Below are 26,262 nucleotides of genomic sequence, written 5' to 3'. Positions count from 1 at the left end.
ACGGCTCATCAGATCACCCCACCACCCCCTAACCTGGCCAGTTTTGGGCAACAACCAGAGTCGATGTCCTGGAAGCACTCAGGGTATCAGAGTGATCAGCAGCAGAATCAAATTAAATGTCATTTAGATAGCAGTGAATGAAGGGATTGTTTGACAGCACAAGGAGCTGGATTTCCTCCTCACCTTTTCTATTTTGGCTTAGGATTCGTTTTCTTCCCCTGAACACAAATTTGCCCTGTTGAAGAGGCGGTGACTCAACCCGATCTTGAAGTTGGTCAGATTTCTGCCGGTTTACTTTAGCCAAGCTTGACTGCTCACATAAGAAGCGTATAGAGAGTGAGAAATGTGAGACTGGAGGAGCACAGATCCCAGAGTAGATAAATCGAGGCAGTGACAAAAAGAGCATTTTTGCTGTTTTTCATAAATGGCATTGAGATATCTTTTTGATGTTGAAACTACAAAAACCTAAATTACATGCCAACGACATAAGTTTCATTAGTGTCTACTTTTTAATTCATATCAATTATTAAATTAATTTAAACTCTGAGATGTTCTCGTCTTCTTATTGAAGCGATACGCAAACAGAAATTGCGAGAAGAAAAAAAAAATCCTCAACCTGCCCACACCATAACCCTATCATGCGAAAGCCCAGAGGCCACCCAGGCTGCTACAGATCGGGGTTGAAGTTGATCAGGTGTGTGTCATCCTTCCACCTCTCATCCACATTTCTCTAAGGATTTGCCCCACAAAGCTTCACAGGTAAAATGTTAATCCCTGTTTTATGAGGTTAATTTGGCCGCCAATGTGCAAATTATCACTTATTGGTTATTCTCTCAGAAATCTCCTGATTTAGTCAGAATTGTAATTTTCTAGCGCAATTGCCATCATTATCTGGTCTCAGCGGATTAACAGAATTGCTCTCGTCACTTTTGAGAACATGCAAAGAAACAATCAGAACCAGCGTGGAGGTGCGACTTATGGAATGTTGCCTTCAATGGTTATCAACCACACCTTTGAGAAACATGAGACAAGATGGTTCAGCACTTTACCAAATTGTTTCTCAAAATCTCTTGACTGGAGCCATCACGAATTGGGAGAGAAAGGCGGCCTATCGGGTGTCTGCCTCATCAAGCTCAATTAGGTGGGAGGAAACCAAAGACAGATCGCGACGACGCTTCATTGTACAAGCTGGTGTAAGAGCGTAAGACAAACATGTCTTTGATAGACTCCCCATTTGTTCGGAGATGACTAAAGATAAGCCCGATTAGCTGCGTTACAAAGCAATTGCATGCTCATTACATTAGCAGGTGGGGGAGTGGCTTGTTAATGCCAAAGGTCTAGATTGGCATCTGGGGAACAGAATCAATTTTGTTAGTCAAAGGAGAGAGGAAATAGACATACAGTTAATCAAATTACATTTTAAAAAAATGTCCTCTTGTTTACCGTTCATGAAAATAATCTTTATTGCTACTTAATAGGTCTACTTTATAGGATGTACTGTTTCTATGCCATTTGTAAAGAAGCGCACACACAACATGCCTATAGTACACTTGTTACTGGCGCTATTATGGAACACACTGAACTTGTTGCTGTGTTGATAGCTTATGGCAGAAAGAAATATTTTAAGTTCAGACATCTGTGATGTTCCTCCTATGTCATATGAGGCTACTCGACAAGTAAAAAAATCTTTGTTCTCATCATGGTGACGTCAAGCCCCTTAGTTGACTCATGCCCATGGCTGCCACAGTTTGGATTTCGTAAGATGTGTGCAGCATGTAATTTTATGATTTCATTCAAACTGACATATACATTTTTCCTCCTTCAAACCAAGATGATCATCTTACCACTGTCAAATGAGAAGAATGTCATGTTGGCAGATGGCCGCTCACACCTTTGTTCTATTATTTTTGTGTGTATTTTTGTTACTTCCTGCACCATCGTGCATGTTGTCATCAGACTTAATGTTTGCCACTGTGCTGCATCTTAGTTTAGATAAATGTGTTAACATGTTATGAAAAGCACAAGATGGCTGGCTGCTGCTTGAGAATTCTAACAAAGTTACTCTGTGACTCGGGTCTCGCTCAACCTAATATATTTTCCTTGCCTTATGCCAGCATGGCTTGACTGAAAACGAGCAGCAGATGTGAAAGCTTTGATAGAAAATGTTTACCAACTGATATTACCATAGCCTGCTTTTTGAGCACTAGAGAGACAGATTACCTTTTCCCACTATGGAGATAGGACACGCCATGTTGCCAATCGCTAAAATAGACAGTTGTCAGGAAATATTCACTGATCAAATGGAATGGGGGTGATGTTGTTGTCACCACAGAAGAATTAGGCAGTTATCTGAGGCATCAGTCTTCTTTGGAGTTCGTTTTAAGCACACATAATACAGAAGCAAGCTGATAAGCTTATCGCTGGTAGCTGCCTGGGGCTCGCAAGGAACTGCTCAGAACAGCTTTATCTCTTCAGTGGGAATACCGCAAAATCTCACCCAAGATGGAACTCAGATTGTGTTCTGCTGCCTTGGGGAAGTCTTGTGCGGGGAGCCTTCTCTCGCATTGCCACTGAGATACACCTTTGATTACAAATTTTACTCTCAAGGAAGCACAAATGCAGAAGAGTGTGTTTAGTGTCCTGATGAGTAAATAAGTTCAGTGTGAATGTATCTTCAGTTCACAAAAAGAAAAATCTGTTGGGTGTTTTTGGAACGGATTAATGGCATTTGCATTCATTTCAATGGGGAGAGTTGATTTGGATGTGAGCAATTATGAGTTTCATAGTCACGCAACGAATTAAACGATTAAGTCGTGGTGCCACTGTACTTTGTTTTCCTCAATCTATGATGATGTATTCATGATTGCCCTTGCCTTTCTGTGTTAGGTCCCTTTGTGTTGCTGTGAATACCTACTTTTCGACATGCTCCGGCTGTCCCCTCAACTGCTCCTATGTGCTGTTCAGCAACAAGATCGCTCTCCTCATGGACTTACTGCTTCACCAGCTAACGGTATGTCAGTGCAGTGCTTCATTTATGAGTACAGGTACATTGAAATGAGATTTGTTTTTTTTTTTTGTGAAGATTTTGTTTGATTGTGTCTCATGAGATTCCTCGTAAAATCTGTGTCCGGGTTATTATTTCAGTACCCTTGACAACTTTTTAAGGATGGAAATACATTTTCAGTATATGAAGCTCTTATTAGTGCTTAATGTGTAATAACCCATGCATGTTTCATTTAAGATCCAGTGCCATATTTTGACTGTTCAGTGGAACCCTTCAGTATTTAAAAAGGGAAAAAAAGCATGGGAGAGCCTCTTCACAAAGAGTATTTGCGTGCGCAGTCAGTCAGGCGGCTTTGTAATTCGTCAGGTCTTTTTCTTTCATCACCCTGTAAGAAGTCAAATTCATCGCTCGGCAAACATCTCCTGGTGCCAGTTAACTGAGCCATATTCACAACACAGACGAGACAAGTTGCAGGCATTCGTTTGTCATACATGCATGAACTCTTTTGGGGTTTCTTACTTCTGTTCTGAGTTCCAATTCAAAGCAGTCATATTTCCTTAGGGCACAGAGAGAGAGAGGCTGACATCTGTGCTTCGGTTTATATAAAACACATCGCAACAGTTGCTGCACTGACTGACATGTCTAGTAGGGTTACAACTGACATATTTTTTCCTGACTGAGCAAATTGTTTGCGTTCTGACACATTATTTGCATTGGATGTTGTTTAACACATTCCCTGTGCTTCGTATGCGTCATGTGTCCTGGTATGCAAGTTGCACACGACTGAGTACGTCACAGAGTTTGACTTGCTATGTTTTTATATTTTTTATATATTTTTTTGTGAATGTCGGCATTGGTCTAAGTTTCCCTACACTGGCAGCATTCAGCCCAGCCATTAGAGCCAGTCAGAGGTTTTAGCGTTATACATTGCTGTGTAAAAACTAACTTTCTAGACAATTATGGAAACCTACAATGGTGAGAAAAGCTTATGGTGCAATATAAAATTTCCTAGTGTAGTTTAAATTTCCATCAATGTATTGGAAAAGGTATTTTGTCAACAAAATTGAGTATTCTGTACTTAAATTTCTCTTAAGCAGTGGATCTGTCTTTGCCTATCTGAGGGCTACACTCTAGCTCATTAAAATGTGTCTAAAATTTTATATTTAATGTTTTGTTTTTCACCTTTAGCAATGTTTGCATCTTTTACATGTTGGCCTTTGGTGTGATCTCTTTGTGTTTTGTTTTGCAGCTTTATGTTCCAGATGAGGATAAGTCCATCTTTGGCCGCAGTGTTAACAAACAAGTGTTTGAGGGTTTTACCACCGGCCTATTGCAGACCACTGCGACCGTCTTGGGGTGCCTGTCTCCGCTGACCTCAGAGTCAGGAAAAACGGAAAACACGGTGATTTCTTCGCCAGATCCCAAGGTCAAGAACAGCGCCACAGAGTCCTTCAATACTCGCACGCAAGACCTAATCAGGTATTTCCCTTCTTCATATTTATTTAGTCGTACATTTTTGTGGCTTTATATTCTCTTAACTGGGTTTAAGACTTGGTCAATCTTTGGATCTTCCATAGGATGCCTTGTGATGTATTTGCTGACAAAATGTGAGCCCTCTTGGGGAGAAGAACCCCCCCAAATTGTGTCTTGTCAGAATGGGAGCAGTGTGAGAATGAACGTGTATTCTGGCATTTTTCCAACTTATACTCCATGCACACACTGTGTAACACATTTCAAGTAGGATCAATTTCGAAAGGGGTGGGCACAAAGTAGCATAAACAAAGAGCACTTGCAGGGCTTTGAAAGGTCCCCTTGAACCTGGCGTCGGAGCTCACCATGTGGATCTGGACTGTAGGAGGCAGCCTGGGATGGAGAAATGCGGGCTATGAGGAAAGGCAGGCCCTGGCCCCATGAAGAAGCCATTGGAAGACTGCGTCCTTTCCACCATCCCTCCCACAAGCCGTGATTCATCGTGTTGGAGCAGCTGCAAGGAACCACCACTCTCATCCACTGACCTAGTCGTAACCCTGGAGACAGGGGAGGGCTTGAGAAAAATGGTGTCGTCTCAGTTAATCCCAAGTATGAGCAGAGGATTTACCTCAACTGCCTTCTGTAATGTATTACTCAAGTGAGAAAGGACAAAAGATCAAAACATTTTTAGCTTTCTCTTTGACAATCTCATTATACCGCGCCATATATCAAATGGAAAGCGGCTCACAATTTCGTTTCTGCTCATTAGAACATTCTCAGTTTTCGTTTCAGTGTTTTTAGACCTTTGTCATAGCCTCGAATGTTTTCAGTTCGGGCTCATATGATGTGGCGCCAAGTGGCAAGTGCGACCACCAAGCAGCTTGTCAAACATTACGAAAACGTTGAACAAAGCGGTCAACGTGAGGATGGATCCTTTCAGCCACAGTCGGTCTGTGAAAGAAGAAGAAGTCAAAACAATTGGAACGGGTTCAAGTGTCGAATGGGCTGCAATGTAAGATCGGCATTGTCACCTGTTTTAAGGGGCCCCCCAAATGTGACTGACTAGTCATCGAGATACACTTCATGGACGGAAGTGTCGAGTCACCACGCAATTATACAAGCAGGTTCTTCACATCAAATTCATCCAACCAAGTAATTCCCCAATCTGATTTTGCAGAATTGAAATACAATTGCCCAAAAAGTCTGTAAATGTTATGGATTGAATTAATCCATTCGTGCAATTAAGCGCTGGAGTCACTACTACGCAAAGAGTCAAAGGCTGTGATGGCGAGTGACAGTACTCTAGTAGCTGAGCACAAATATTTAGGCATACTGGGACTGCAAGAAGACCCCAGGTAAGTATACAGAGACCCAAATCCTGCAAGGCACACAGCCCTCTAATGACACTATTAGGAGTGATTTGTGGCTGAAAGACCACAGGGAAACATGAGCATGAGACCTGCCATTGGCAAAGACAAATTGCAGATATCACAGTCATGGCAGTGGGTGGAGGGTTGAATTGAGGAGGTGTTAGCTTTCCACTGCGGAGATGTGGAAGTATGCACAACAAGAAGCGTTTGTTTTCCGGAATTAAGGTTCCGGGTTTATTTTGTGGTACAATGAGGTCATCCTTGCTTCATTTGAGTGAACATTTAAGAATAATGTCCCCTAACCCGTGCATGTCTTTTCTCTTGTTGTGTTTCTTGCAGCTATGTGGTTAACATGGGTTTGATTGACAAGCTGTATGGGTGCTTTTTATCCATCCAAAGCCCTGTGGATGAGCACCCCAAGATGTCTGCTTTCCTCCAGCAAGCCTCAGCTTTGTTGTACAGCACGTGCAAGCTGTGCTTTGTCGTAACTGGACGGTAAGCATGTCCGTATGTCTGGCAGACACATCACATTTCATTTCCAATGACCAAGAGTCGAGTGTCTTCTCAATTCTTGGTCACTTAAGAACGACTCCCGTGGTTCCTAAAACAAAGACGGTTGGTTCCTCTGTAATCAGCCGCCGGATCGTTTCCTCCAGCCAGCTAACTAAGCTGTCGTTACTGCCGACAGAGATAGGCATCTACTTGACCCAGCTCTCTGTCACTCACCATAAACCTTAGCTTACAGCTTGGGGGGAGCCCACCCACATGTGCTCCGGTGACCTCCCCTAAAGAGAGGTTCAGTGGTGCTGCTGACAGAGGCTAAGCATACAGTCACACCAATGCACGTCAGCGCCAAAGTTCTTCTCTTGAAAGCAACATTGTCCACTGTCGCTGGGGTGAGCTTTGATGTTACTGGGAATTAACTTAATGCATTTTGTGATGCCAAATATTGATATCAAATAGCATTATTAACTTGAGATTTTTTCCATAACTGCCTCGCCTCAGTGACGAGGAACAGAATGTTCATGTCGTTAACAGGTGTAAGAAGATGAACTCATTCACTCCAAAAGACGTTTTTAAACGTCTTTTCATACTTGGTCCAGAATTGGCTGGTACTGAATGAGTTAAAAGTACATCAGTAATTTTTTTTCCCACAAGATGGTAGAACGCAAACAGTAGTTCCTATCGAGACGTGATTGAGAGCGTAGAAAACATATGCTGTGGCACCCAAGTTTAACAAAGCTTAGAGAAATAGATACGTAGCTTTTAACTGTATTTTATACATTTGTTTTAATTACATCTTTTTTCTTTTTTTGCTGTACTGCAATGTCATGGATACTCTCTTCAGGGAGAGAAAAAAATCCTGCTTTGCCACTGTACCTCATTCATTTACCATTATAGAATCCAACAGGCTTGGCTGTGCCACCACTGAGTCATGTAAGAGAATGTTCAGTGGCCATTTAGAATATTTATCCCATGCCATTTGCTGTGTCTGGGGATTATAATGGCATTCGGAGGCTGTGTTCTAGCGTAGCGGCATATTTCACACAGGGTCTGTTGGCTAACATCAAGTATCGGCACGCACTGTGGGTTCTTGCCAGAGGTCAAAACCCTCCCCTGTGCATGACTGCAGATCATGGCGGCTGCCGTAGAGACCTTTTTGCAGTAATGACTTGAGGTGGTCAGAAAGTGCCGCCTAATTTGTAGGCATTTTGTTTTATTTATAAATAAATAAATAGTGCTTCACTGATGTGTCTGTGTGAAAATAACCTAAAAAATGCTTCTCGTAATTATGAAGTTGCTCCTCAAAGGAAGTCAGTGAGTTGCAAAACTGCTACGCAAATAAAAGAAAATACGTTGAGCCTTGGTTCTTTTTGGTCCATCCTGTAGTTTGTAACCTGCAAAAAAAAAGGCACATCGCTCTGAAAATAGGGATGGCATGCATTTCATTGAAAACTTATCACCAAGTTGGGCAGCTGAGTATGTGCTGTTATTTTGATACTGTAGCCATACGCGCATGACGTTTTGTCCTTTCAACGAGCTGTAAATGGGGGTGACCAAGGAGATCCAGTTTGATCTTAGTTAGTCTATCTTCATTCGTCTTCCTTTCTGTTATCGACCATGTATTTTCTGTCTCCTCCTCCTCAGTGGGTCCACTATATTTGACAACAAACGTCAGGACCCAACTGGGCTAACGGCCCTGCTGCAATCGACAGACCTAGTGGGAGTGGTGCACACGCTCTATTCCATCCTGCTGCACAGCTTCTCGCCGGAGTCCTCCTCTCAGAGTCAGGAACCTTACAGCCCAGGGGTTATCCAGGTGGCTTTGCAAGGCATCCGCTTCCTCAACAGTTTTGCCCTGCTTGACCTCTCTGCCTTCCAGGTATCCACAATGATGGTAGAGTTTGCCATTAACAAAGAAACTATTCATTGCGCATGTCGTTGCTATCAAAAAAGGTAACTGTTGCTTAATTTTTGTGTATTGTGCTTAGATTCTATAAAATTCTGGAGTGGAAGAAAGCATCATGCCCTCACCTAACTCAATAATCATGAAAAACAATCTCCATGCGTTTAACCACAGAAATAGACAAACACAAATATTTATCCTACCCTGATCAAATAAATCTTTAAACTTGATACGATTGACGCCGGCTCCCATCTTCATGTCTGTTAGAAGTGGAGTTTCTCTCCTCGGGACGAAAGCGACTTGTGGACATAAACACGGATGACCTCTGACCTGAGGTCTGTTGTCAGGATTGATTAGATCCCGGTGGGTCATCGGTTGGGAGGAGCACAAGTGGATTAGCACTGTAAGCAGCGCCGTACACTACACAGCCACAGGAGGAGAAGGCGACAGCATCATTGTGCAGAGAAGGCTGGTATTGTACTTGAACGGAGTCCCATCTACGGGCATTTAGTGACAATGACACTCAAGTGCATTGCAGTACTTATGTCCAGGCTACTGAGTATTTTTTTCACCGTCTTTGCGTAAAATCCTGCTTCACAAAGATCAGTTGTTGGAAATAGAGGCAAGATATGAAGTGCTTTTATTGAAGGCTTTATTGTCATATTTGCAAGGTTGTCAAAACATATTAGGCAGAGCGGGTTGGTGCGTGAGAGTCACCTGTAACAAGAAACCCACATCTTAACTAGGACCTCTAACTCATTTTTAGGGCCTTATTTATTTTTATTTTACTGATGTATCATCATGTGACCGAGACAAATCGGTTTGACATGTACAGAGGCGTTGGCAGATGCACCTGATCTTCAAACATAAAACTTGCCTACTGTCATTTGTACACCACATTTGATCTTTTTTTTTTTTTTTTTTCATGAAGCAAGCATGAAGCCTTCAGTGTTTAGCGTCAAAGGTATACTGTGTATGGACTTTGCAGTGCTCAAACTCCTGAGTGGAGTTGTGATGATCTTTTGGTGCTCCGTCACACTGACATGTTTGATAAATACTGTCAGCCAACCGCTCCTCTCATCTCATTCCGCTGTTGGTTTTGCGATGTTTTATGGCACATGGGCTTGCTTGCACTCTTTCTACCAAGCGCGTTCCCACGAGCAACCCATATAAAATATTTTATTACTTTGCTTTGTTATTACTTTGAGAGCTTTGTAAACTTTGTCGCTGGCAATTCATGTTCAAGTGAGTGTGTCGCTCACTAACACTGCATGCCATGTCCCAGACTGTTCTAGGAGCCGAGGGCTTGTCGCTCGCGTTCCGCCACATCGTCAGCTCGTTGTTGTGGTACTGTACCCAGCATTCGGCCGAAGAGCTGCTCCACGAAGTCATCATCTGTGTCGGATACTTCACTGTCAATCACCCGGACAACCAGGTAAATGAGCTCTTAAATATATATCTGCATTTACCTCCCAACAACACAATTATGACCACCTGCACACAACCAATGAGATCCAAGACCAGAGCCACCAAAAATTCCGCCTGTAAAAATTTTGTTTGATTGATTTTTTTTATTTTGGGTGTTAGTGTGCAGAGCTGCACTATTGCGCATATCCCGCAGAGCCGTTCCTAATTGTTTGCTCATTTGGCTTCCAAGTCCATATATAAATATTTGTCTGGTATTGGATCTGGTATTGTGCAAGTGACTACAATATAGTGGTTGATGTTGTACATATTAAGTATACAATAATTGGAATAAAATCTATTTTCGAGCAACTTGTTAAAATTAATTGAAGATAGAGGCTTTAATAAGACAAATGACCATGGAAATTTTTATTGGACGTATTTGTGTGCTTTGTAAGTGGTGGCTACCGGTAATTTATTTTCAATCATTCACTTGAAATATGTTACTGGCTGGTATTAGAAGACAACAATTTGTAAAATATATGTAACTAAGAGATGATTTTTATTTGCCTTAAAGCATTTTCTTTTTTTTCTTTTTAACTTATTATTACAGATTAACTGGCTCATTGCTTGGCTATAATTGGATGACTGATTATGTAGTATTCCTCAAGCAAGTAGATATATTTTACCTGTTACCAAAAGCACCTGTTTTCAGACTCATTTCAATGCACCTTACCTGTGGCATGTGTGTTGCCTGCTGCCCCACCGAGAGAACCCATCCATCCCACTCACTCCTGTCGTGGCCCAGACAGCATACATAACTCCGCTTTCAATCCACTTACGAGACAGCGATGTGCACCGGCAGATCTGGCTGCTGTGTAATTGGCTGTCATGCATGGCCCGTCTACCCGCCTCCTGATCAGCTACACTTGGCTGCCCTCTGATTGCGTTAAATCTGACTCTCGCAGACAGCAGCCTCTAACCTCTGACACTTCATTGATGTCCAGCTAGCAATTTATAGGATGATTACTGATTCTAATTAGCCAGATCTTTCACTTGGAATTAAAGCAATCCCCCAACACTGTACAACACTCAGGCTTTCCTGTGATCTTATACCTTTTAATTATTTTAATGTACGGAGTCTGAGAGCCAATTTGCATTTCATATTGAATCGTCAAATGAGGCGCTATAATTAAATAATGTGACTGACAGGTTATTTGTCTCTGTGCGCACATAAAGTCGTTAAACCACGCAGCAATGCCTGACCCTCTTCGCTAAAGAAAAATGCATGTTTCTAATTTGGTATACAGTAATATGGTTAATGTATGATCTCTGTGAAAAGCTTATGAGAACGAATAACTTATTTGAATCTTTGGACTTTAGGTCGTTTAGTTCCCAATTTCCGACACGGCTCGCAAACGGGGATGAGCATTGCCAGTGTTCCCGTTGTGGGAACACGTCCATTGAGTTCCGCACCGAGATGGATGACGTCTAGGAGAATATTGAGGGCAGCTTGAGGCTGAGATTTTCTCCGGCTAATGCAAGCACTGGCACAGCACAAAAGCTGAGACCCGTGCGGTCGCCGTCGCTACTTATTCAATGTCGGCGCACCGCCTTTTGTTTATATGTGTGCTCTAGAAATGAAGCTGCTCATAAAAAGCAGAACTTTGAAGCATACGTCCTGATGCACCCCCCACCCCTTTGCTCAAGGGGCATGAATAATTCACTTTGTCAGACAAAAAGCCATTGCGGGCGCAAACATATGTAGGCTTGCTCATAAGGGCCACAGAGCCATGTCGCCATATGTTTCATTGTCTGCAAGGCACGTCCAAGGAAAGCTTACAGATCAAGGCGGAGCCAAAAATATTATACAATTCCTGACGATTAAAACTGTACTTCGTCTTGTCCCGTGTAGAAATATGCACACGTAATCTCCTATCGTGATTCATTTGTGACTCTTTCACTATGATGAGCTGCGGAATCTTTGAACTGGCGGAACTGTCATTGGAAGCTGTTGACATGTTAAACCACTTGATACCAGGTTGCTTGCTTTGTGTGTAAATCTTAAGAAAACTTTTTTTGTTTGTTTACCGGCGCACATGGAAAAATGACCACACATGAACACAGAGTTCATTTCAGGTAGCATTAAAGGATTTATGAATGAAATGACATTAGATGTTTATCTTGCCGATTTTCTCTTTGCCCGCGTTTCCAAAGGTCTGCGAATACGAGCAAGAATCTCATGAGCTGCAGATCTTCTTTTTGCTCAGTATCCCACACACACACATCTCCAGCTGAGCTTCATCTGTGGGGTCATCCCTCTTGTCCCAGTTGCCTCAGAGGGCGTTTCCTCAGCCCTCCAGGCCTGAGCATGATCTTTAGGCCTGCGATTCCCGTTAACCTGATGTTGAAATGCTCCCTTCAGTGACACATTACTGCCGAGACAAGCAAACCGTCGCTGCCCGCGGGGTAAATGCAACTCGCCCAGACCGTAGGGAGCCAGCGACAGGGAATGTTACTCTCTCCATCACCCGGCAGAGTAAACAAGAGGCATTCAGACGCAGACAGATACTCTCTCTCTCTACCGACTGGCAGGGAAGTGCGTGATTGTTCACCCAGTCTGTGACTTTTACACTCCTCTTCAAGGCTAAATGTAGATCCAACCATCTTACTCAAGCTGAGGACATTTGTACCCCTGCAAACCTTTTGGAGAGCGGATGTTAGGTTTGTCTGAACTCAAAGACTGTCATCAGCATCATTCCACAGTGGGATTATCATCAGGGTGATCTGGAATGGTGTGGCAGCGCCCTCCAAGATAGTTATTCGTTTTATTGAGTAAACACATGGCTCAGTGGGCTTTTTTTTTCTTTCTTCCAGACAGCTGACAATTAACCCTAAAGTCAAGTTGGAGTGTCTATGTCAATGTCTGCATTGCTGGAATTCTCTTATCTAAAGGGAGTTTATATAGGAGCTGACGCGTGTCTGGATAAACGGTCGTAAACCGTTATTTGGCCAACTTGGCTTTGTTTGTTATTGTTGGGGTTTTTTTGTTGTTTTTTTTTTTTGTGGCGATGCTCTGTCATCTTATCAGTATTCCGCTACGCATTACATATACGGCTCTTGTTCCTGTGGGGTTGATAGGAGGCTGTCCAGACACATTGATGATGGATAAAGATATTCTTCCTTTTTTTTTTTTTTTTTTGTGATTTCACAAACTGCTCATCATATTCCAGAGACCGTGCGCATGCAACATAGACATGGCCGCTCATTGATGCATCCACACAGCAGGGCACAAAGTCCAGTATATCTCAACAATGAAAGCGCAATAGTTTGATAGACGTTTTAAATTTTGATTGACGCTGTTCATAGAATTGATTTGGCAGATGGTGATTGCAGTTGCAGTGTACATGTTTAACTTACCGGTAGTTTCCACTTCTTCCCCCAAGAAGTCTGTGTGCGTTCCAGAACGTTAACTTTAACACACTCTTTGTTGTCATTGTGCACAGTGAGGATGTTATGTTATGGAAGCGTCATAAAAAGCAACACTGTTTTAAAAATGCCAGGTCTCAGAGCAGCAAAGCCGTTTAGTTTGGGGCTGGGGGGCGTTTCCCCACAGTCAGCGTTTTCACCTGTGCCAGATAATGTCAGGCTTCACTCTGCGGCTACTTGGAGTCAGATGGGAAAAGGAACGTCAAAGTTTAGTACTGTATCTGATTCACAGTGGATTCCCCTCGAAAATAAAACTGTCACCCTCATAACGAGTTCACCACTGTTAGGAAAACTATAAAACGTTCAGTTTTAATATTGGTTACCAATTATCAAGACATAATGTGATGGTGATGGGTGTCTATTTGCGCTTTTCCCTTATTTGCATTCTTGTCACGCAAGTGTGAAAAGATTTTAGCAACCCTAAAATCTAAAACCAAAATAACCCTACCTTCGATCCGTGCTCCAACTGACGTTCCTCTCTCTACCACCTCAGCTCCAGCAGCCATCCAGCTAGCCACACCAAGGCGGACTGTCCTACAGCGCCGACGTCTCCGCTATACAAAACGGGGCTGTAAAAAAAGGCTGCCCATTACAGGCACCAAAAACACAAGTGCCCCGAGACTATCAAGCGGCGACACCCGAATAGCACCGACATTCCTCCCCATCAAAATCGGTGCTGGTACACGCGTGCTGCCGAGAAGGCGAAAGCATCAAACACAAATTTTTTCTCCTTCGACAAACGTTGTGGCCAAAATGCTGAAAACAGTCCAAATGAAGGACAACCAAACACCATATCACAAAAATAAGACCAAAACGCAACCAAAAAAAAGCTTAGCGTTTTCTCGCAGACAGCTGCTAACTACGGTACCTTCTTGATCAACATTTCTTTTTTTTTTTTTTTTTACTTTCTTTATAATTGTGGCAGAACATTAACAGTGACGTGCACAGTAATTCTATTGGACCAACAATATTGTGTTTCTCTTAAATTCCTTGTTAGTAGAGTCAAGCTAGACATTTTCAATCCTTTATTTTCACTGATTTGATTTGAGCTGAGGCCTTGATGATCGTACGGATACTTTTCTACCTTCGGTTTTCTCAAATGCAGTGGCTGTAAACATGATCACCTGATGTACTTCCTTATGATGCATCATCAGGAGTGTTCGGTGTCTTTGCCAAGCATATTCAAACAGTCACGGGGGACTGAGGATTGAACCCACAACCGTGATATTTGGAGAAGACCACAAAGCTAAAGCCTGATGCAGGATGGCGGTTCGAACTCCAAAATTGTATGCAACTTCACACACATTTTTAGTCGGTTTCTATGTCCCCGGGGGGGTCATTCACCTTTCAAGTTTTCATTTCACTTTGCCCTGCTTTGAGCATGGGCCTCACGCTTGGCCGTGGAGCTGAGCTCCCTCTAATGTTGCCAATTTGCCTTTGGGCGGCGTTCCAGCTTGCAATTTCAGATTGAGTGAAAAGTATCACAAATACAGCAAAAATACACACACTAAAAATATGCGGCACTGCTTCTGAACACACCCGAAAGCTTTTTTTCCCCACCATTAGTGGATGAATTTGACCAGTGGGTCGTACATTCCTTGGTGAAAACGTTTTATTGAATTAGAGAAGTTGGGATTGAACCTTTTCATAGTACGCCGCACTTCTCGTGTCCATTCTATAGCCCTGTACACACCAAACCAGGTAGACTTGGATTCCATATACAATAGCCTACATTTCTGCAGCCATTTTTGCAAAAATCAAGCCTTTAAAAAATTACCTACTATATGGTATTTTTTTTTCATTGAAGCTAAAAGTCTACATTTTTATTACACATGAATTCCTAAACACACTGCCCTTGGCCAAATGTTCTGGATGGAACCGTACCTTATGACATAAACCGAACTTCCCAAGTTGACAATAGGCACCGTCAACTGTGACGCGCTCCTCGTATCAGACGGGACACTTGTTATGACACCTTTTGGGGTATTGACACGTCCTGCCGCTGCTTCTGTAAACAAGCGGCGATAAGGAAAAGGCTGTTCTTTGTCTCTTTGAATGTGTCCGCAGAGGGCAAGCCCTGAGGCGCTTCACCTTGAGCCGATAAATGTGATGAATTAGCACTTTGTTTATGCTTCTGCTCAAACTGGCCACGCACTATCAAAGGAACAGCATATTTTTTTCCAGTCTTGTAAATCAGAAGGGAATTTATGACACGGTGACCGAACGTTGCGCCTCAAATTGGCCCCCACACCTGTATAATGCCACTGCATTGTGTTCTGTCAGTCTGGGTTTTTTGCCCTGCCTGACCTCCACCATCAACCTCTACCCAGCCACCCCACAATTGTCTGCGTACGTTCCTCCACCCCCTCCTCCAAAAAAGCATCTTGTAAAATCGGGAACATTCTTTTAAAATGGACACTAAAAGCATTTATTTACATCAGGGCTGGGCAAGCTTTTGGCTCAAGGCCCACATTGGATTTTTAAAACCGGCAGATGGCAGGGGCGTTCAAAGATGCAGTTAAGAAACAAAAAAAAGATTTACGAAAGAACGGAAAAAGTGAGAACATGGGGAACTCAACTTGTAAATTCTGCTATGGTTTTTTTCTGAGAATGCAATCAAGATGTTCATCGCAGTTGACCATACCTCTGCCTATTTAGGTCATTCATAAAAATATTGGTTTTCAAATTGGGAGCAGAGTATAAAGTCGTCAGAAAAAATAAATACTCAAAGTAGAGATACCTGACAAATTCACTTGGAGAGCTTTTGTACTTGTTTACTTCCCTCACCCCCCGCGCGTGTGTTGCAGGTGATCGTGCAATCTGGCCGCCAGCCCAGCGTGCTGCAGAAACTGTGCCAGCTGCCGTTCCAATATTTCAGCCACCCTCGCCTCATCCGCGTGCTCTTCCCCTCTCTCATTTCGGCGTGCTACAACAACGGACCCAACAAGGTCATCCTGCAGCAAGAGATGAGCTGCGTCCTGCTCGCCACTTTCATTCAGGTAAAACTCACAATTTTTGGGAAAGATTTGATGACTTGCTGCGAGTAACCTCGAGTGCCATTAAAAATAAATTTAAAAAAGCAACCCTCAGCCTTTTTAAAGAGGTGCTCCACGCCAGTGCTTGTCTTAAAAGCCGCTTCACGTGAGCTCTGGTCAATGTGTAACAAAGAGGCGCTTTTCACCAAGACGAATGGCTTCCTCAGCCAGTGGATTTCGGCTGCCGCTGCTGCTTGGACTCCCAGTAAACACCTTGTCTCCTTTATCTTCCTCTGCCAACACTCGGCCAAGCACCGCTGTTTGGACGACGGTTTGCCCCGCCATTCACCAGGAGACAAACTATTGTTATTGCTTTCAAACAAAGCCACAATGCATGCCGTCTCATTGTCGCATTCGGGGGTGGAGGGGGGGAGAATTCCTCAGAGGAAACACTGGGTGGATTATGGCTACTTACTATGCAGACAAAAATCTTGGGACACCTGGTGGTTAGCTCATGGTAGAGCCAAACGCAGCTGAAATTGACTATCGCTCAACTGATTACAGTAGGCAACGCGTCGCCGCATATCTACTCCGCGCTGCAACGGGAAAGTGTGACCTTGAATCAGGTTTTGAGGCTTCACGTGCGTTATATTGCATCACTTTTATTGAACCACAAAAAAAATATGCTGTGGTTGTCAACGGAGAGGCCAAACGCCTACAGAGAACTGGTGCAAATAAGAGTGGAGGAGATTTTGAAAAGCTTGTGGCATTGTGTTTGATTGTCCCATTTCCTGATTGCGCCTGCACTTTTCGGCAACAGAGATTGGATGTAATTGGACACCATAAATTATTTATAGGTCTTGTCTAAATCATCACTATCGCGTAGAAAACACCTTTGTCCAAACTGGATCAATTTGTTTCCTTTTTTTAATGTCCAGTATGATAATCTGCTATTGTTTATTGTAATACAGATGAATTTGTTGTTTGTCAAAAAATATGTGGGATGAGAACCTTAAATATGATCAATCGTATTTTACATCATAATCACAATATTGACTGCAAAATGTGTTGCAGTTTTTTTTGTTTGTTTTTTTGTGTTCAGCACTACTCCCGTCATATGGATCAGTCCACACTTGATCTGTAATTATTGACAAATTTTTGACCAAATTGTCTCCATAATGTTGGAATTATATATCTGTTGCCTGTCTTCATTCAGATCAAAAAAGATTTAAGGGAAGACTCTGTGATTAATTAAGTGATGAAGTCTGTCCCGATATATTTGTCTGTATTTAGCTTCATGTGCCACTGTGAATTCCACTTGGAAAAAAGTAGATTCTTGTAAATTGCACAAATCATTGCTAATGTTGACTTTTGCATTAACCTACAGGATTGTTCTTCAAATGAGAAACAATACGACAGTAAAACAAAGCTGAATGGTAAGTGTCACACAGGCAACACTTTTGACTTCATTCGACAGTTCTTTTCTGATGGCATGGCGAACCCACTATTGGAGTCATAATTACAGTTGATATGAAAAATACTTCAGTGTCACAAACGTGAAACAATCAATGAAAAAGCTAAGCACGACGGAAACGAAGCACACCGTACCGCCTTTTTCCTCGTTATGTCGTTGCCATCGTAAAGCGAGGACCCCCGGGAGGGTTCGCTTGTGAACAGTGTATCACCCACTCCGGTACATTATTTGTGTGCATGTCTCCCACATGCAGCATCACTTGAGCAGTTGGATTACTGCGAGTTGCCCAACCGCTTCCCTCGAGACCAGTGGGACTCGGCGCTGCAGTTTTTCCTCAAAAAGCAGGACGAGTGACAGACTGCCAACCTTAAAGAAAAGCACCATCGACTCTCTGACCTGAAGCTGATCTGACAAAAAAAACTTTCAAATGTTAAGAAAAAAAATGTGAAATCCTTGTTCTGTGTTGCTGCACCTGCTGCGAAAGCAGACTGATGTGCATGAGGAATTTGCACCAAATAGCTTGTTTGTTTAAGAGCAACAAAAGTTTGTTTCTGTTCTGGAAACGTACATTTATTTATTTATTACATTTGTCCTATTTTGTACTCATCTTATGCCAGTCATGACATCCACTACTTCCAAACGCGTTCGCAATGTTTTTTTTTCTGACTGGCACCTTTTTCGGTTTCTTCCTTAAGAAGGCAAAACGCTAATTTAATCCTAGATTACTGTCAACGCACAGGTTAAATATTTATACCATTATAGTTTCTATTCATGTATGTAATAAAAGTTCATTTTGCTCAATTGCCGTTGTTTGTTTCGCTCACCATAAATTTGATCAGTCTGTCAAAACATTGTGGTTTGAGTTAAATGAACACTGTTTTACAATTTGTCAATAATTATGAAAGTAAACTTTTCTATATTTATGTGACACCCCGATTCCAAATCTGCCCTCGTTTTTCTCTCTACCACACCAGGCACAAAATAATAATATTGTAACAATAACACATATAGGCGGCCCGGTAGTCCAGTGGTTAGCACGTCGACTTCACAGTGCAGAGGTACCGGGTTCGATTCCAGCTCCGGCCTCCCTGTGTGGAGTTTGCATGTTCTCCCCGGGCCTGCGTGGGTTTTCTCCGGGTGCTCCGGTTTCCTCCCACATTTCAAAAACAAGCGTGGCAGGCTGATTGAACGCTCTAAATTGTCCCTAGGTGTGAGTGTGAATGGTTGTTCACTACGATCGGCTGGCAACCGATAACTTGTGTCCCCCGCCTACTGCCCGAAGACAGCTGGGATAGGCTCCAGCACCCCTCGCGACCCTAGTGAGGATCAAGCTGCTTGGAAGATGAATGAAATGAATAACACATATATATATATATATGTTATATATACATATATATATAATATAATAAATATATTTCAAGGGGGAAACGAGAAAACAAACGTGTTAAAAATATCTTAAACCTGTTGTGTTATAAAGAAAATTTGCAGTTTTTTATCAGCATCAAAATTATGTTTGGGGAACATTCATCTCTAATTAAAATGTGCTTTTGTAGATCAGTTACAGCAGCGGTCCCCAACCGCCGGTCCGCGGACTGGTACCGGTCCGCAGGGCAATTGGTACCAGGCCGCACAGAAAGAACGTGCCTTAATTCCGTTTATTTATTTCGGAATACGAAAGATGTTTTATTTTGAAAAATTATCGGATTCTCCGTTACATCCATCTGTGTCACGCTTGACACGTCAAGCCACGCTTCTCCGTCACGTGACCGATTACGCTAAAAACAACGCTTGAGGTCGCAAAATTTGTTTAAATAACTGCTGGAGATCGCAAATGACGGCGGCCTTAAAAAGTACGATCGAGACAACTGGATTAAAGTTATGGCTGAATACTTTGAGATCGCCACAATAGCACTGTTGCTATTTCCGACATCCTACCTGTGTGAGGTGGGGGGTTTCTGCAGCAACGGCGACTAAAACAAAATTACAAAGTAGACTGGACATAAACCACACACTTAATGTGTCATTGTCTCCTATTACCCCGAGATGGGACCGTCTAGTTGCAGAAAATAAAGCTCGGGTCTGTGGTGAGTTGTCATTTTCATGCACTTCGAATTTGCGTTGTATCGTATTTTGAAGGCATTAAACATTGCCATAGCAATCGGTGTTGCGGCCAGATTAGACGCTCCTTGTGGTTATTATTATATTTCGAAAACACCACAGCTTTCATGCAGCTCATACCATATTATTTTGTTGTATTAACCCGCCACATCTTAAATGCCGGTACCTGAAAATATTGTCTGACATAAACCGGTCCGTGGGGCAAAAAAGGTTGGGGACCCCTGATTTACAGCTGTATTACAGCTGCAGATGGTATTTTGCACAGAAATTGACAATTTGGATACAACTGCAGTTGTTTTCTTGCTTCACTTCTCCACTTGTGAGGTAAGACCCAAATGTACACGTTGGAAAATCTAACTCATTAAATTGGAAATAATACTTGGGGGAATGGATTTCCCCATTTAATGTGTATACAATCATGTCCTCAAGCCTTTTTCTTTACAAGTTGCATCACCGTTCACTACAAGCTGATCTTTACGTGCGCCGACCCCTCAACGAGTGTCCGTTTCCTGGCACTGATAAAAGCGGATCCTCCCAAACAAATTGTGAAGGTGTCTTGTGTCAAGCCCGGCTTGACCCGCTTGCTCCCTCTTGTCCAGCGGCTATTTGCCGTGCGGCATTCCTACTGGAAGGAAAATAAACTCAGGACACGCCAAGATACCTCCTCGAGCGGTGTGGAGGACCCCCCCCCCTCCTTAAACTAGCACCCCCCCCCCCCCCCCCCCCCCCATCGACCTCGTATGTTGCGGCCCCTGTTAGTGGACCCTTGGCAGGTGATGCCAGATGCAGATAAGACTGTCGTCTGTCTGGACTGACGCCATTTGGAATCAAGACAAAAGAATTTCAAGGACATAAGGTGATTTTTTTAAACATAAGGTACTTTTTTAAAAATCCTAATTTATGTAAGAATAAAAATGGAATCCTTTTTTACCTATTTAGTTTTTACTTATTTTCACCAATACATTTGTATTTGATAACCAACTTGTTCCGAGGCCTCTATTAAATATTTTTTACGATTTCATTACTTTGAAGGTTTTTGGGTTTGTCTTCTTGTATAGCACTGAAGCAGTTAGTCCGTCTAATTTGACAAATGCCAGAAACTGTAAATTGCATTAGGCTATTACTCGTTATTTGAAGTATTCACCAAGCTGAATAGACAAATTAACATGCAAATAAACAATGACTTGGACCATCGTTTTATTGGTAAGATTGTGGTAATAACAATAAATAATAATAACTTATTTCTCCGCGCAGATAACAGAGCGACGCCGTGCACATCCACACCTTGTTGTATACTGGCTTCCTCTGAGATACTCTGATTAATGTTTGTCCACACGTTCGAGTCCCATAAGGCGTATCCGCTTCCGTAGTGCCCTTGAGTACCCCCAAAAAGTAGGGATGGTTGAGTATCCTCTTGAGTAAATCCAGCAGCAGCATTTTATGATTGTTTTGTTCTCGATGAAGTCTTTAATTGTGTATTTGGCGTCCCGTGACCGAGCTCCTCACGTGTCCACCGGACTCGGTACCATGCTGTTCGGCGTATCCGGAAGCTGAGACGACAGTGAGGTGACGTCACTGGCCGAAGAGTTCCCCAACGAGCCCGACTCGGAAAAAGACATCTGAAACAACAGGTCGTTGTATTAGTTTTTCCCTTTTAAAATATCACGCTAAAGATTATTTACTTTGATTAGCTAACGAATAATAAAAGGGAAAATATCATAAAGTCATAGACTACATCAAGGTGTGCTTATTTTCAGAATCAATAAACATTCAAATAAATATCAGTACTCTTGATATTTTACAGTAGTTGTAGACAGTTATTTTAATGCATAACTTTAAAAAATTGTATTTAAGTTGCACGAGCCTATCTATGTATCTATGTATTGCCTGCCTGATTTACATAATGAATAATCGTATATTCAGGTCCAGCCCTCTTTATTATATATTATTGTCATTATTTTGTATATAATTACACAAATAACGTTTTCGTGACTGCTGAGTGTCTATCGTCATAGTATGCAGTGACTTTAATGCTTAAGGTGCTGTTTTTATTATTTTGGTTATATTGGCCACATGCGAATGACACAAGATTATAGAAATCCTTATTGAAAATGGCAAAAAAAGGCATTTACATAACAATTTCTTCATTCTTTTGGTTATAGTTTGTAGTTATGTACAAAAGCACTATAGGCTGTTTCTCCTATTTTATTAGCGACTTCGTGCATTGGATAAAATCTTATTAACATGCTGCTCAATTTTTATTCAAATGCGCGCAATTGACGATATGCATATCGCTGTAGTTTGCAGGAGGTTATCAAATGTTGGTCCCCGGCAAAAAGCTCTGGTTAATTATTACCTCTATGACGCTGTCAACCCGCTCTGTCCTGGATGGCATCGGTGTACCTAATAAAGTGTCTCCGTGCGTGCACGTGGTGTGCTCTCCCCGTTGTGTTTCTCACCAGTTGTTGGAAGGTGGGCTGGTCCAGGTCGCTCTGCAGGGCGAAGTCACTGAGGCTCTTCCATGGTGGTTGGTAGGTTTGCACCTCCACGGAGTTTCCCTGCACAGTGCTGTCGTGGCGGATGGGACTGCCTGCCACCAGCGGCGTTCCTGTCAGGCCCTGCAGGTTCTACATGCAATAATGTACGTTCACAAGTCCGTGAAGAAGCTCCTAAAATATACCATTTGTAGCCTGTAATAAAAATAATCGAATGTCATTTTTGTGTTGACGTTAGGATAGTTAAAATTATATTTAACCGGACAGCATATTTTAATGACAACCTGGGATGTGCTCAGATACAGTACAGTAAATAAAATAATATGCATAAGAAAATTCAGTATAGATACCCAGAGGAGAAATTCAAATGGTACAGCACACTCACACTAAATTGTGAAAAACAACAAACACTAATATATAAGGGGAAAATGAGACTTTTTAATCGATGAAAAGGCAAGTCTTTTTACTCATTTAATCCATTTCAAATATTATTCATCACGTTGTTTTCCTGAACTAAAGAATTAATATTTAAATATTGGTTCATTTAGATGCTCGTTCTTGTTTCAAGCTGAAATCAATACGCGCGAGGGCTGCACGATATTGGAAAACCGTGATAATGTGACATCAGTGTTGAACACTGCGACATCAATATTGGATATTTAACATGTACCAAACGAAATGACATTGTTATTGTGATGTAAAAAAATATTTTTTTTTATGCAGGCAAAATAAGCAGGCTCAAAGTATGCTCTGATAATTAAATGCAATGACTTAGTTTTTTTAAATAGGTGTGCATTTTTAATGTTATTTAGTTTTACTAATGCCCCATACATACTGTTCACCTTTTGGTTGGCGATGCATTTAAGGTTGCATCTGGTTGGTCAAAGTCAGATAAAAAATATACATTTCCGTATGAAACGTTGTTGCACGGGCCATTTTTTGACGATGGCATTTTTTTTCGATAGGCAGCCCAAAATGTTAATTCCAAACCGCATTCATTTAAACTCAAATTAAAATCGGCAAACTGACCGTTTTGTCGCAGTGTTGCTGCTGCTGCAGCTGCTTCATCAGAATGGACTTCTTCTTGTCTTTGCAGCGTTTGTTCTGGAACCAGACCCGGATCACTCTGGGGCTCAGGCCGGTCATCTCCACCAGCTGCTCCTTCATCAGGGCGTCAGGCCTCGGGTTGGCGTTGTAGCAAGTCCGCAACGTGTGGAGCTGCTTCTCGTTCAGCACCGTCCGGACCCGGGTGGTCTTCTCGGACTGCTTGTGAACGTGGTTCCGGTGATGAGGTGGGTGCCGAACGGAGACTGGGTCTGAAGGAAGAAAAATTAAATCAACAAAAAGCAGGCGACACACGGGGAAAAATATGATATCGAACTATCAAAATTAAATGGTGACCTTTTTCAAGCAAGTTACGTTTTATAATTTTACCAACCGACGTGTAAAGCTGCAGTGTTGTGCATGTTAACGAATATAATAATAATAATAATAATAATAATAATAATAATAATAATACCAGAGATGTGCGGGGGTCTGGAGTGAATGTTCCCGGGGCTCAGCGGGCTATCGGCGGAGGTTCTATCCAGCAACAGTGCATGGTCGGCTCGACACAGTAGCTCGTCATCCCGCACCGAAAACTCGTCCCCGGGCAGGAGGTGTCGACTGCACACGGAGCACCGAAAACACTCCATGTGATACACACTTTGCCGGGCTCTCATCACCAAGTCACTGCTGCAGAAGCCCGTCTTGCATTTTGCACATTTTATCCCAAATAACCTAAAAATGACGTCACCTATATCAGTCAAGTTTATATTTTTGGAAGCAGCCAAACACGCATCGAGCTTACAGGTGCATAAAGAAAAGAAGAAGATCAAATCCTTACCTGACATAATCTCTTTTACAATAAGTCTTTCCTTCTCGGACGAAGCAAGTGCAGCTCTCGTCCAGGTACTGGCTGCACTCCGCGCACTTGAGGCAGGCTGCGTGCCACTCCAGGTCCGGGGACACCCTCATGATGTACTGGTCTTGTATCGGGCTCCCGCAGCCCACGCACATTGCAATTCCTGATTTCTCTGCACGGAGGTGATACGTGGATTGATATAATATGCATCCATTCATGAGCCACACAGCATCATCTCAGTTTCATCACTTTGGAGGAACGTCTCCAGAATTAATTAAATGACTCATCATGGTTAAAAAACAAAATCACCTAGTGCAAATCGTAACAATTTCGGATTCATTTACAGTTGCAGATTTTGAGACGCTTCTTCAAGAACAAGAAAAAAAAATCAGTCCGCATGACAAAAAGACAAGACTGCAAGTCTTACTTTTGGAAAGATCCCCCATATCATCCAAGAAAGAGGGATGGAACAGGATGTCCACCATACGGGAGGAAGAGAGCGTCCCGTCCCCTGGCTGGATCCTTCAACTTGTGTTGGCCGCAAGAGAGGAGGGCACAAAACAAAGCTCCCCCAACCTGTGACGTCGCAGACATGGGACCTGTGCGTACACAGAGAAGGGGGGCCAGCATGAAAATGCTACCCTCCTGGAAGCACTTTTATTTAACCTTGTCAGACATGACGGGGTAACGACTTAGAGTTTTTTTAAAGGAATTCCAGAGCTGCCAGGTGCATGTTCTTATTACATGTGTGATATTTAGTTTGGCTCAAAATGATTGTTACTGTTTTTCATTCCCTTAACTTATCTATTTATTTATTTATTTATTTATTTATTGCTATTTTGAGCTTTTTTTAATCTGAAGAAGTGAAAAATATATATAAAACGTGGATTTGTATTAGTTTTTAGGACTGGTGGTAATTAATATTTTTAGGTCATTTTTCATTTGGTATTTCATTATATTTTGTTTTACACTCTGAATTGTCCCTAGGTGTGAGTGTGAGCGTGGATGGTTGTTCGTCTCTGTGTGCCCTGCGATTGGCTGGCAACCGATTCAGGGTGTCCCCCGCCTACTGCCCGTAGACGGCTGGGATGGGCTCCAGCACCCCCCGCGACCCTAGTGAGGATCAAGCGGTACGGAAGATGAATGAATGAATGAATTATATTTTGTTTTATTATATTTATACCTGTCAAAACAAACAAACAACAACTCAAATCTGAGTTGTTTTGTTACTCAGAATTGCCTTCTACAGAGCCCTCTACTGGATGGAAAGTGTTACCAATTTAGTCCCACAAAAAAAGCAGAGTGAAGACATTTTTGGTGCTATCATTTCTTTTGAAATTTAACTTCAATTTCTTCATAGAAATCTGCTTTGCGTCATGTATTCTAAAGGCAACATTTTAAAGAAAGCTCTTGTGTCGTGCACGTGTTGTGGCAACTGGTGGATATTAATGAAGGCCGATATATTAGAAAGTAGTTAATTTTAATGTGTGTAAATCATACCCAAGTTATTTTCAATAAATACATACACACAAAAATAAAATTCCCCAAAATTTTGTTTTGCTAAAAAATACAATAGTCGCTGAACTTAATGTAACAATTTTATAATTTAATTTTGTTGCTAAAAATACCATAGTCGTTGAACTTTTTAAAAATAAAAACAGTTGGTTGGTCAGCTATACATTTAGTTAAAACTTTCCCAAAATGTTCTTGTTATTTTTGTTTGTTCTAATTATTCAATTCATTCATTCACTCATCTTCTGAACCGTTTTATCCTCAGTAGGGTTGCGGGCGGGGGGGACGGGGGGGGGGGGGCGTTGCTGGAGCCTATCCTAGCTGTCTTCAGGCAGTAGGCGGGGGACACCCAGAATCGGTTGCCAGCCAATCGCAGTTGTTCTAATTACTGTATTATTGAAACAAGTGTTTAAGTGTGATTATTCCATATGCGTCACGAGTTAATTTTCCTCAAGTCAATCTATCTATCTATCTATCTATCTATCTATCTATCTATCTATCTATCTATCTATCTATCTATCTATCTATCTATCTATCTATCTATCTATCTATCTATCTATCTATCTATCTATCTATCTATCTATCTATCTATCTATCTATCTATCGAGACTTCATGCGGCGGTGCGACGCAACCTCTCGTC

General features: G+C 42.1%; 2 protein-coding genes across 8 annotated transcripts in view; one reads left to right on the top strand and one right to left on the bottom strand.

Annotated features, from left to right (window-relative positions):
* Positions 1-18,394, top strand: part of scaper (S-phase cyclin A-associated protein in the ER) — a 47,574-nt gene extending 29,180 nt beyond the window's left edge. For 5 of the 6 annotated variants that reach the window (XM_052060426.1, XM_052060429.1, XM_052060428.1 and 2 more), the window contains 8 exons: positions 2,887-3,010; positions 4,254-4,483; positions 6,184-6,339; positions 7,993-8,227; positions 9,537-9,686; positions 15,952-16,143; positions 17,507-17,555; positions 17,847-18,394. In XM_052060426.1, the coding sequence (XP_051916386.1) occupies positions 2,887-3,010; positions 4,254-4,483; positions 6,184-6,339; positions 7,993-8,227; positions 9,537-9,686; positions 15,952-16,143; positions 17,507-17,555; positions 17,847-17,947 (1,237 nt within the window). In that variant the 3' untranslated portion in view covers positions 17,948-18,394. Of the gene's footprint in view, positions 1-2,886; positions 3,011-4,253; positions 4,484-4,859; positions 5,062-6,183; positions 6,340-7,992; positions 8,228-9,536; positions 9,687-15,951; positions 16,144-17,506; positions 17,556-17,846 lie in introns of those variants that run through there. The other variant, XM_052060430.1, reaches the window with a different exon arrangement.
* A 2,494-nt stretch (positions 18,395-20,888) lies between these two features.
* isl2a (ISL LIM homeobox 2a) lies at positions 20,889-24,814 on the bottom strand. Of its 2 annotated transcripts, none has more exons than XM_052060443.1 (6): positions 24,537-24,814; positions 24,092-24,281; positions 23,726-23,985; positions 23,236-23,522; positions 22,171-22,338; positions 20,889-21,330 (listed from the first exon to the last, which is right to left on the bottom strand). In XM_052060443.1, the coding sequence occupies exons 1-6, from the start codon at positions 24,592-24,594 to the stop codon at positions 21,214-21,216; spliced, it is 1,080 nt and encodes a 359-aa protein (XP_051916403.1). In that variant the 5' UTR covers positions 24,595-24,814; the 3' UTR covers positions 20,889-21,213. The 2 variants fall into 2 exon arrangements, with proteins under 2 accessions (XP_051916403.1, XP_051916404.1); XM_052060444.1 differs by having other exon boundaries at positions 23,726-23,871.
* Between the last annotated feature and the right edge of the window lie 1,448 nt (positions 24,815-26,262).

This window comes from Hippocampus zosterae, chromosome 3 (genome assembly GCF_025434085.1).
Source record: "Hippocampus zosterae strain Florida chromosome 3, ASM2543408v3, whole genome shotgun sequence".
Lineage (NCBI taxonomy): Eukaryota > Metazoa > Chordata > Actinopteri > Syngnathiformes > Syngnathidae > Hippocampus > Hippocampus zosterae.
The sequence above is the reverse complement of the archived record's forward strand: the minus strand, read 5'-3'. Positions and strand labels throughout refer to the sequence as shown.

Excerpts from the sequence above, each read along its gene's own strand:
- isl2a (XM_052060443.1), bottom strand. The coding sequence starts at position 24,594 with ATGGTGGACATCCTGTTCCATCCCTCTTTCTTGGATGATATGGGGGAT. Across the intron at positions 23,986-24,091 it reads TGTAAAAGAGATTATGTCAG|GTTATTTGGGATAAAATGTG; the intron begins GTAAGGATTTGA and ends CGTCATTTTTAG. Across the intron at positions 22,339-23,235 it reads AGCAACACTGCGACAAAACG|AACCTGCAGGGCCTGACAGG; the intron begins GTCAGTTTGCCG and ends TATTGCATGTAG.